Genomic DNA, 11,364 nt, shown 5'->3' with positions numbered 1-11,364 from the left:
GCTTTTAGTTAAGTGGGTATTTTTACGACGTGCATGTGACATTATTTAGTCCATCTACACATAATTTGTAATGTTGTTGGAACCTGATCGATATGTTTTTAGGTAAGGGCGTCCACGGTGTGCGATCAAACCCATTTATTTGGTGGAGAAACAAGACACAGTGGGACAAACTAAAGACTAAAGACTAAAATTCGGACCAAAACAAAATTCCAGAACAAATATAGTCTGGGGCCAAGACCAAAATCAAATTTGGTCGAGCGGACATATAATGTTCGTCTGGAGTTGGGCGAACATACAATGTTCGCCCCAAGAGAAATTGAAAGAAAAGAAAGGGGCGAACATATAATGTTCGTCCCATGAAAATTTAAAAAAAGAAATGGCGCGAACATGAAAATTTGAATTAAAAAAAAAAGATGGGGCGAACATATAATGTTCGCCTGATGAAAGTTATGTGGGGTGAACATTTCAGTTACGCTCGACCAAATTTTATTCGGTTATCGTTGCGTGACAACACGGACTAAACCAAAAATTTGGTCTTTTTTTTGGTATGTGATCTTTGATTTTGGTCGCACCACTGCAGTTGTTCTAAGAAACATATTTTTTGATTTTTACATGTTTAAGAGTTAGATGAGCATTTTTTTAATTGATTTATGAAAAATTTAGGTCACATTAATGATCAAATTGGACAATTATGGAAAGATCAAATCTATCTTAGCATGCCCTGTGAGATCGAAAAAACTATAGAATTGTTGGATGAATTTTTCATGAAATCAACTTATGCAAAACTTTAAGCATATCCGATAAGATTTTGGTAGGATTACAAATAGATATTTAATGACAAATAATGGTTATAGATAAAGAGAGAGTGAGATAAGGGTTTTCTTTCTTTTGAATATGTGGTGACATATGGGTGGTGGAAAAAAAATTCTTTGCCAATCACCAAGTGGTCTGGTGGTTGGCATGCTCCCTCCCACTACGAAGGAAGGGGTTCGAACCCTATAATTGTCGAATCCAGTCCAATTTAAGAAGTTTGGATGTAGCTTAGGAAATAAAAAAAGATCTTTATAAAGCTACAAATTTAAGGGATACTCTTTTTTTTGAAGCAATTTAGGGAATACGCTTCTCATTTATACATTTAGAGGGTGAAATTACGAGGGAGAACAAGATGGTCATTTTGGGAAATTTCACACCAAGGGTAAAGTGGTCATTTTTATTGTTTACAAATTGATGGAAAAATAGTTATTTTATCACCTTTTGAGCTAGGGGAAAATAGTCAATTTACCAAAAAAATGACAATGTGTAAAATGGACATTTCAATGTTTGCCTTAAGACGTAGACGGAGACTATTTCTTAAATCACACTGAAGAGGTGCAGTCGGCGAGAAGAGGCCTAATCCATCAAAAAGAGCCTTATCGGACCAAAAGAGGTGCAATTTGGTGAGGCATGGCAGAATCTAGGCATACACAGCCTCATCCGACCAGAAAAGGTGCAATCCGACCTGACAAAGTGATGAGATTGAACCTTGTTTGAATTGAATAGTTGTAATCTGGTAAGAAGTGGCCTAATCATTTTAGGGTATGCCTTGTCTGAGCTGAGGAGGCATAATAAAGGAAGACGAGGCTTAACCCGACCAGAAAAGGTGCAATCTGACTAGAAAAAACCTTTTCCGGGTTGAATAAGTCAAATTCAAGCATGTTTATCAATGTTAGTGATCAAGTCCATCTTATATTTTTGACGCGAGTCAGAAATGATCATGTGAAAATTTCCGAGTAAACATTTTACATGGTTTGTGTGACACAATCATTTGGGGTTGACTTGAAATGTTTAGTTATGATTATTTCAATAAGTTGAAAATTTCTTTGATGTTAATGGTGTGTGAAAATGGCTATCTCATTTGGTGCTTAGAGATTTTAATTAATTGGATGCTTAGAGATTTGAGTTTACTAGACTTCGACTCTGTTGGGTTTAACTCGATCCCATCAGAAGCATAGAGATTTAATTTGATTTCATTCGTCTCTGACTCCGTTCGTTCTAACTCGATCTCATTAGATACTTAGAGGTTTGATCATTCATTGAATGCTTAAAGATTTGAATTCATTCATCTCTATTCAGTCTAACTAGATCCCATTGGATGCTTTGAAATTTAAATTCATTCCTCTCATGCTCCATTAGGTCTATTATGATCTTGTTAAATGCTTAGAGATCTGGATTCATTCGTCTTCTATTACATTTAATGCTAAAATATTTTGTCAGAAATTCATTTGACTCTGCAAGTCACACTTTCTTTGGCAACTCAAAATTGCTCGGTGCAAAGAATGTGCCTGAGGCCTAAAATTTGTTCGAAACTTAATATTTTGGTCAAGTCGCGAAAACAGTCATGTTGACTTGTAAACCAAAATTTTGCGGTGCAATACACATAATACTACCGTATATATGGATTTATAACTCATACCAGAGAAGTCATCGAGTTTTGCTTGGATGGTTTTTTTTTATTCAACTTTCTAATCTTGTTTCATTTTAGCAAATAGCATCAATAAAGCAAGCTAAAGTTATTAAGGAATTCCAGAAGCAGTGTTCGCAGAGGTACTTGACCGTAAGATCTGTTGGAAAAACGATTAATAAAATACTTTTTAAAGATTTTAATTTAATGTTTTTTTTGTGAATGAAAAACTTATTAGTCCCACATAGTGGAGTTTCCACTCTTTAGTTGTTTTAAGAGACTATATAAGATTTTTAGTCCCACATCGGGGAGTAGCTTTTCTTAAATTGTATTTTGTCAATTATATAAACAAATTCACTTCTTTTGTAAAAGCATGGAAAAAGGGGGTTGCTCTATATTTTAGAGGGACCCCTAAGGAAAAACATGGAAAGGGGTTTCTCTATATTTTAGAGAGACCCCTAAGGGGATTCTCTATATTTTAGAGATACCCCCAAGGGAAAATATTTTGTATTGCTTTCTTTAGCATTCGCGATTTTCCTTAATGTTTTTTCGGAGTTGCCAAGCTCTAGTTGAGCATCTACTACATATGCTAGTAGTAGGTGTATAGCATCACTCTTTAGTGTAGTCGGGCGCTAATGTCTTAAGGACAGCGTGTTGAACACGCGACTCACTCTGTTTTCCAAAGTTTTGCCCTGTTGCGGAGATATGGGGAGTTTGTCTTAAGGGCGCTAATGTCTTAAGGACAGCGTGTTGAACACGCGACTCACCCTGTTGCGGAGATATGGGGAGTTTGTCTTAAGGGCGCGAATGTCTTAAGGACAGCGTGTTGAACACGCGACTCACTCTGTTTTCCAAAGTTTTGCCCTGGGGAGATACGGGGAGTTTGTTCGTTTCGTCAAAGCAATCACTTCCATTATAAAGGAGCTAAGTATCAATAACTTTTGCTTATTTGATTTTTCTTTGTTTTTGATTATTGCACCCAACAAGATCCACACCTTACATATATAACACCTTATATATATATATATATAGTATATTGTTCCTTTTGTTGTGCATCAATCAACATGTGTTCACATGCTTGGCTTTTTTTTAATTAGTTGAGCGCATCTCAGCTCGATCTTATTTCTAGGAGCTCAACCAAGTTCTGCTTTTCTCAGTATGTTGGATATTTAGTTCAGTATGTTGTTATTGAGCCCATTGAAGATCGAGAGAAAAAAATGTCTGATGTGCATGAGCCAGACTAGTTTGTGAAGCTCGATTTTCGCTCTGCTTTCCTCTTTATATTGTTTCCTGGAGTCATTACAATCAAAACAGGATTCCCATCCCATACCGATACTAGAAAATGATTTCACTCACTTGTATAGGGTTCTCTATGATCTAAGTTTTCGATGTTATTTGCAGGCCTTCTGCTGAACCATCTTCTGATGTATGCGTTCCTGAGAAGAGATTAGCTTCACTTCGTCGCCACTGATTAGTCAAATATCATCAAAATTTAAATTTATATATTTGTTACAACTTATCCTATCCATGATGTAAGGTTTTTCTTTATTTTCTCTGTTCTATTTGTCATGTAGATTTACGGATGTTTCTCGGTATGGGTTCAAGAAAACTAATCAGTGGCAGTGCCGATGAAAAAAGATTACATTTGCAGTTGATACTACTTTATGTATTAATCCATTTACTCACAGATCCAAGGAGGAAATTCAGTGTTTAAATTTTACTCTCTACACCTTCGTGTTTGCAAAATAAAACAGCAATCTATGATAACTTTAACTGATCAAGTGAATAAGTACTGCGACTAAAAAAGAAATCAACGTGAGGAAATCACTTACAAGTAAGAATCAAGTACGTACTGAGAAAAGGATTAATACATAAAGTAATCATTAATGCGAGAGCCTCCACTTTTAAGGTATACAACTTCTCTGTTCACGTCCTCTTCCTCACAATCTGTGAAGCTTCAGCAGTAGTCTTTCAATCTAATCCCAGAGCTTTTAATGACACAAGACTGTTGACGTGCGGAATCCCCTGAAATTTGCTAACATTATCACTTTCCCAGTGCAAAACCTTGTTTAATGTGTTAGCTTTCGGGTCACAGCGACAAAGGAGTATTGGACAAATAGTCTTGCTGTTATGCAGATGCGTTTTGTGCCATAAGAGAACCTCATTGTTTTCAGTAATGGAAAACGGCTCATAGGTATCAAAATAAAAAATTTATCCGAAAAGAGATGATGTATTAGGAGAATAGAATGTAATAAGGCTACCATAGGTAGGCTTAAAGAAAAGAGAGAAAAGAACTAAAAACTTAGAAAATCATATTACCAACTAAATAAACAAATTTTCCCAGTCATTGATCACTATATTAGAGAAGTTTAGGTGAACCCTTTTCCCAGCTGCAGCTGCAGAAATTAAACTCCAAATATAATTCTCATTAGTAGATGATGGAGTATTTAAGGAAATAAAATATACTGGGTATTTTTATATTTAATATATTATAATTTATCAAGTATATTGTAATATTAATTAGGTGATTTTCTCTTTTATTTATTTAGGAATTATATTTTATATTTGGATAACAAACTAACAATATCTTGATATACTAAGAAATGAAATTACTATTTATTATGGAGTTATCTATATAAGGAGGGTCATTCCAGGTTCTTCGCAAACTTTCCTATGGACTCTCTATGATATTATGGTATTTCGCGCAACATTAAGACTCCGACCTTAAAACACTTGCAGTACTAGTCATGGAACAAGGGCATAATTAATTTCCAAATTTTCGATGATGGTATTCGAGTAGAATCTCAGATCGCAACTGTATGTTTGCGTTTATTATGTCTATTTGTAATGTAATGCTTGCAGACCATGTGGTGAATGCCTTCCAATGTATATGCAGATTTGTGTTGAAAGAATTATGATGATAATCAATATATTACCAATGGAAGTATTTATGTATAAGCGTATTGGTTCATGTTTGTTGGGACTTCATTGGTTAGGTGGATGATAATTAAATTTGGGAGGATATTTTCCAAGTGATAAATTCCATTGCATGCCAGACACTTGAATTTTGATTTCCATCCCAATTTTCCGCTCAGATGCCAAACAATAAATTTTGGACAGTAGGTAGTTGAATTTCTAGATTGTTGTAATTATCTAGAAATTCAAGTCCATTAGTGCCAAACGATTTTATATCATGTTCTTGTTTTTTTGGAATCTGACTTGGCTGGATCTGATCGATAGACGTGACCTAATATGTTTGTTACTTTGTTTTGTTTCACTCGGACATCACTCATCTGACTCGTCTGAACAACCTACTAAGTGTCCACCTACTCTTAGTCTGTATTACATTTAATTCGGGGATTTTCCATTCGATTCTGCTTTAAATTGATTAGCGATTGATTCATTCGTTTCCCAGTCCAGTGTCAAAGGAGATTCACTTATAAGACCTTCATCATCATCATCTGGTAATATGCAAATTAGGATTTTTCACTTCAACACCTTGAAAATCAAATTTCAAAAGCTACAAATCATCAGGAACTTGTTCGTTTTCCATGTTCGTTTAAGCAATGCTCAGAAAAATTAGACATTGGGGTTTTTTTTTTCTCTTCAGAGTGGTGGTTCATAATCGCACATTGGAAATTAGGGTTCTTATTTCTGAACAACAAAATTTGGGGGGTTTTGTTTATTTTTCAGTTTTTAAAGTTAAAGAATGGAAGAAACTAGAAATGTATTTACATGCTCTTATGGGGAAGAAGATAGAATCAGTAGGTTACCTGATAACTTGATTCATCACATCATGTCTTTCAATGATATGAAATATGCTGTTTGGACTAGTCTTCTGTCCAAAAGATGGATTCATGTTTGGAAATCTTTACCGATTCTCAACTTCTGTAGGAGTTCATTTTCACCTAGAAAAACTAAGAGGTTTATAGAATTTGTTTACTTTGTATGCATATTTCGCTATGACACAAATATGCAGAAGTTTAATGTGCAGTGGTGGGATCCTGAATCTGGCATTGAGAATAAGATGATTATGAATGTTAATAGATGGATCCTTTTTGCCGTTAAGCGTGATGTTCAGGAAATAAGTATAAAAATTGAATTCTTGCGTAAATCGGTATATGAAATTCCTCACCTACTCATAAATTGTAAGTCACTTAGAGCGCTGGATATAATAATAATGCATGAAGCTGGCGTAGATATTATTCTACCAACATCAATGAATTTGCCTCAGCTTAGAGTACTATATTTACGTGGATTATCATACTCGGATGTTGAATTATCTGCAAAACTCTTATCAAGTTTCCCAGTTCTTGAATCTTTACACATATTTCATTGCGATATACAAATGGATAATCATGGGAATTTGATTGTTGCTTCTGCCACCCTTTAAGGAATTTGAGTATATGTGGTGCCTAGATACTACGCCTAACATTATCAAGTTATGTGCTCCAAATTTGGAAAAGTTCACTTGCTCATCTTTCATCACACTAAGTATCATCTAGAGAACTGTTCTTCACTATCATAGGTACATTTTGACATGTTTCTTGATGATCTCCTCGAGAAAGCAGAAAAATATTCGAACTGCCTTCAACTGAAAAAGATGTGTATGCTAGACGCATCATGAAACTTCTAGGGGAAGTTTCTACAGTGAAACAAATGGAGCTAACAGCTGGATTCCTTGAGGTATGGGAATCAAAAATTTTGATTCGAAACTAGTATGAGATCGTTTATAAGTTTTGATATTCTTCCGCTTTTAAGTAGTCCTGATTTTAGCTATTTGAAAATTTTTCATTTTGTTTGTCAAGCTTCTCTCACAAGCTCCAGACTTGTTAGACTTTCAACCACCTCGCTTATGTAATCTACAACATTTGGTGCTGGATATGTGGTCTACAAGAGGTTGCCTGCAGGCGATATCTTACGTACTCAGGATTTACCCAAATGTATCTTACTTATCACTTAGATGCGATATGAAGGTAACTATTAATTAAGCTCTTTGTTGTCTAATTTGGCCTGCAAACAGTTCCAACTTGCCATCTTTGTTTTTACATTGGCGACATTTATTAATGTTTTACAGTTTTACAATCTTTGACCTATCTGTTGTTGTGTGGATACAGTCAAACTCAGAAAACGTTGATGATGATTGGGAAACAGGCTTGTCATCTCGGGGAATGTTGTCTCACCTCAAATATGTCCAGATAGAAAGAGTGGAAGGCTGTGATGCTGAACTCAAACTTCTCAGTTTTTTGTTGAATAATGCAACAGATTTGGAGGAACTTTCTATATACTTTATCTCTGATGAAGTTACCCAAGTTGAACAATTTAAGGATAAGTTGAGAGGAGTTCCTACAGCTTCTTTAAGTATCCGACTGGTATTCCAAACTCAGTTCTGAGATTTACAGAAACCTGCAACGAAAAGTAGTCAGATGTAGTAAACTAACAACAGATACTTGTACACTCGGGCAAGAAGCAAGATAATGGTATGGAATCTTAAAATTGAGTTTGTTCATTCTGTTTTGCTTTTGTTTTTGGCAATATGTCTGTCTTATCTCCGTGAAAAGAGGAACTGTCTATTAGGGACTTGGTTAAATCCGAATTAAGACTGTTCATCCATAACAAGCTCATCTTCTAGCTTTAATACTTGTGTTTCTGTAGTCAGTTGTTTTTGTTTGCTGCTTTCATTTGCCGCATAATATAGTATGTTTTTATCCATAACAAGCTCATTATAAAAGGACACATTGTCAGTCCAGTCCTTGAGCCGCAAGTTGTGCATAAGGGACTAATTTGCTGCCATGATCTTCTGGGTTCTTGGCTAAGAAAAAGAATTGTTTTCTTTTCCGTTCTTCTGAAGGTTTACTTGCACCCAATGAAGTTCGTTTGGTGAACTGCAGAGTACAGACATCATTGTTTCTCTAGCTTTGAATCTTATATCACGATCAAAATGAAAGGTGACAATAACTGAAACCTCTGTAAAAAAGGTCGAAACACGAACAAGGTCAGGCACAAATTTTGGGGTCTTTGATTTCACTGACCGGAGTGCAGATAATGCCATTACAGGTAAAGAAGTGGAATTAAAATGAGCAGTTAAAAGAGCTGAAAGAAATTTTCTGTCAGTTCACAACAAACCGAATGAATCCTGCAAAGAATCTATATGACCACAAACCGAATGAATCCTGCAAAGAATCTATATGACCACAAACCGAATGAATCCTGCAAAGAATCTATATGACCACAAACCGAATGAATCCTGCAAAGAATCTATATGACCACCTTGAGTGGAAATATTATGTTCCTTTTCAAAAAAAAATTAATCTTGCATATGGTTGTTTGATGTCTGAATAAGCTCCGCTTCAGATTAGCATATTTCGTTTCTGACAGTTTAGTAGAACATTTTGCTTGTCTCAAATATTACAAACTAAAACTCTCTACAGCACTAAAGCAAAGCAAATTTTCTTCCTTCTCCAAACAAAAAGATAAAGAAAATACAGAAAATCCTCTAAGTCTTCACTGCCAGAGTAGATCTCAAGTCTTTTGCAGTTTCTAGATTCAGAAGTAGAACATACAGCAGCAGCAGGCATCTCGGAACACTGAACAACACAAAAATGTACGATAAAGGTCATTCAGGTGAATCCCTATGAATCTCTAGCTTTGCAAGAGAACTTATATGCACACAACCTGCTTTGCACTTCTCAATCTACAACTGAGATGTTCAGCATGAAAAGAAAACAACGAGAAATAGTAGTAAAGTACAAACCTTGCTTTCAACTGTTTGAAGCTTTTGACTTGCAGCTATGACCATCTTGACCTCCCAAATTCAAGAAGTTCACAATAATGTCCACCCCCAACTCTTTCCAAATAAAGTCTGTCTAAAGAGGCACAATCAAGATTGGCATGATGAGGAATGGCACGTTGTCTGCTACTGCTAGTTAGTAACAGCTTCACCATGAATCTAACTTCAGTATTATTGACTAGTTTCTTTTCTAGCTTGTCAGGTACGGTGGTTACAAACATATATTACAATCCATTGAAGACTGCTAGTACTGTCTTTATCAAGTCTGTAAAACAGCAGAGTAGGATAGAAGGAAGTTAAGTATTGATTACAGAACACTCTTATAGATTTATCATATATTCCATAAATGTATTCAGATGATGTTGTTTCTGCATTTGTAGCTTATTCTGTTTTGTTGGTACTGAAATCTAGAAACAAGTACCTAGTTTGGATCTCAATAAAAAACCAAAATCTGGATGGTTATGGAACATGTTGCAGTTGAATTCAATCCATCTATGCAAAACAAATCAGTGAATTCATAGCCAAGCAGATAACATATTCCATCAAACAAAATGAAAAAACGCAGAAATTTAAACATTCATTCACAGGTTCCACTAAAACGTAATCCAATTCAGAAAATTAGTTTCTGAGAGACAGAAAATTACATAAAATCAAACCCATTACATGAACCTAAAAGATACAAGTGGAGAGATTTATAGAACCCTTTTTCCCAATACCTTTAGGTACTTGTAATGGCCTGATTCAATGTTTTGATAGATCATGATTTAGAGGATACACAGATCATACCTCTGAGACACATTTCAACTTCTTCCTCCTCTCAAGTATTATCTGGCCTTCTTCCTCCTATCTCTGTCAAAGGATAGTCTTATTCTGCTTCAAATGTCGAGGTTTCTCAATTCACTTCAGACCTATAAAATTCTTGCAGAAGGTGGTGTCTACAGACCTAATTGAAAGCCTGAACTACCAAACGTGCAAAACTAATCATTGGCAAGGCAGTGATATCACTGAAATTTGCTTCAATTCATTTCAGACCTATAAACTCTTGCAAACTAAGAAAACGAACGCCAGATATAAAAGGTGTGGTTCAATACTTGCATTCTATGGACCATCTATACATACATAACAAACCAGTGAATTGATAGCCAACCAGATAGCATAGTGGAACGAAAAATCAAGAAAAGCAGAAATTTAGACATCCATTTCTTGTTTCAAATAAATCTGATCCAATTCAAAAAATTAGATTTTGAGGGAGACAAGAAAATTATACCTTTGAGAAGAAGACCACTTGAACAAATCAAAAACATCGTCTATTGCATAAAATCAAACCCATAACTTGAACCTAAAAGAGAGGGTATATCTCATACTTATAATCTCAACCTAGAAATCAGTGTAGTTTGGGCAATCACCTAGTCATGAGTCACAGATGATGCATCATTCGGTCATTCTAGTTTGGATCTAAAAATATAATTCAATGAACACCCATTGATTCAGAAATATTATGGAACATGATGCAGCTGAAACCAAGCATTCTATACATATGAAATCATAGTGAATTGAAAATCATAAATATGCAGAATAAATCTAATCCAATTTAGAAAATGAGTTATTGGGAGAAAGAAAATTATACCTTTGAGATGAACACCACTTGAATTAATCAAAATATATATCCTCTTATTACATAGAATTAAACAATTACATAAACTCAAAAGATATAAATGGAGATATTTAGAAAACCCTTTTTCCCCAATAATTTTTTGGTTCATGTAACAGTCTAATTCAATATATTGGATATTCCCCAGATTTATCTGCATTCAGGTTTGCTTTAGACTAGATAGAAATATCCATCGAAACCACACACTTAACCAATCAAACCCATAAAAGATGAAAATGGAGAGATTTGAGAAACCTTGATTCTTTACAAGATTACCTGGATGTTGATAGAGGATATAAAGATCATAAAAACCTTTTAGATAGAGGATATAAAGATCATCCCTCTAAGACGCACTTCAACTTCTTCCTCCTCAGAGATCATTTATGCTGAGGTGCGTCTCAAGGGATGGTCTTCTATCCTCCTATTTCTCTCCCAAAAGCTAATCTCATTCTGCTTCTACATGTATAGGTTTCTTTTTCTTTT

At 35.1% G+C, this 11,364-nt stretch overlaps 2 protein-coding genes and 1 long non-coding RNA gene across 3 annotated transcripts; 2 read left to right on the top strand and 1 right to left on the bottom strand.

Moving 5' to 3' along the window:
* Positions 1-5,879: 5,879 nt before the first annotated feature.
* LOC113285837 lies at positions 5,880-7,990 on the top strand. Its single transcript, XM_026534584.1, has 4 exons — positions 5,880-5,904; positions 7,012-7,126; positions 7,249-7,416; positions 7,558-7,990. Exons 2-4 carry the CDS (start codon positions 7,064-7,066, stop codon positions 7,831-7,833), a joined length of 507 nt encoding a protein of 168 aa, XP_026390369.1. The 5' UTR covers positions 5,880-5,904; positions 7,012-7,063; the 3' UTR covers positions 7,834-7,990.
* Positions 6,150-6,833, top strand: LOC113291030 (putative F-box/LRR-repeat protein At4g15060). Its single transcript, XM_026540609.1, has one exon. It carries the CDS (start codon positions 6,150-6,152, stop codon positions 6,831-6,833), a length of 684 nt encoding a protein of 227 aa, XP_026396394.1.
* Positions 7,991-8,711: 721 nt separating the features above from the next.
* Positions 8,712-10,845, bottom strand: LOC113288336. The gene is made up of 2 exons (XR_003330579.1): positions 9,195-10,845; positions 8,712-9,027 (listed from the first exon to the last, which is right to left on the bottom strand). It is a non-coding gene; the product is annotated as an uncharacterized LOC113288336 (long non-coding RNA).
* Between the last annotated feature and the right edge of the window lie 519 nt (positions 10,846-11,364).

The sequence above is a fragment of the Papaver somniferum genome, chromosome 6 (genome assembly GCF_003573695.1).
Source record: "Papaver somniferum cultivar HN1 chromosome 6, ASM357369v1, whole genome shotgun sequence".
NCBI lineage: Eukaryota > Viridiplantae > Streptophyta > Magnoliopsida > Ranunculales > Papaveraceae > Papaver > Papaver somniferum.
Note: the sequence above shows the minus strand (reverse complement) of the source record. Positions and strands in the feature narration are given on the sequence as shown.

Bases quoted from the DNA above. Each gene is read 5' to 3' on its own strand.
- LOC113291030 (XM_026540609.1), top strand. From the start codon at position 6,150: ATGGAAGAAACTAGAAATGTATTTACATGCTCTTATGGGGAAGAAGAT.
- LOC113285837 (XM_026534584.1), top strand. From the start codon at position 7,064: ATGAAACTTCTAGGGGAAGTTTCTACAGTGAAACAAATGGAGCTAACA. The intron at 7,127-7,248 runs GTATGGGAATCA...TTGTTTGTCAAG, and splicing joins TAACAGCTGGATTCCTTGAG to CTTCTCTCACAAGCTCCAGA. The intron at 7,417-7,557 runs GTAACTATTAAT...GTGTGGATACAG, and splicing joins CACTTAGATGCGATATGAAG to TCAAACTCAGAAAACGTTGA.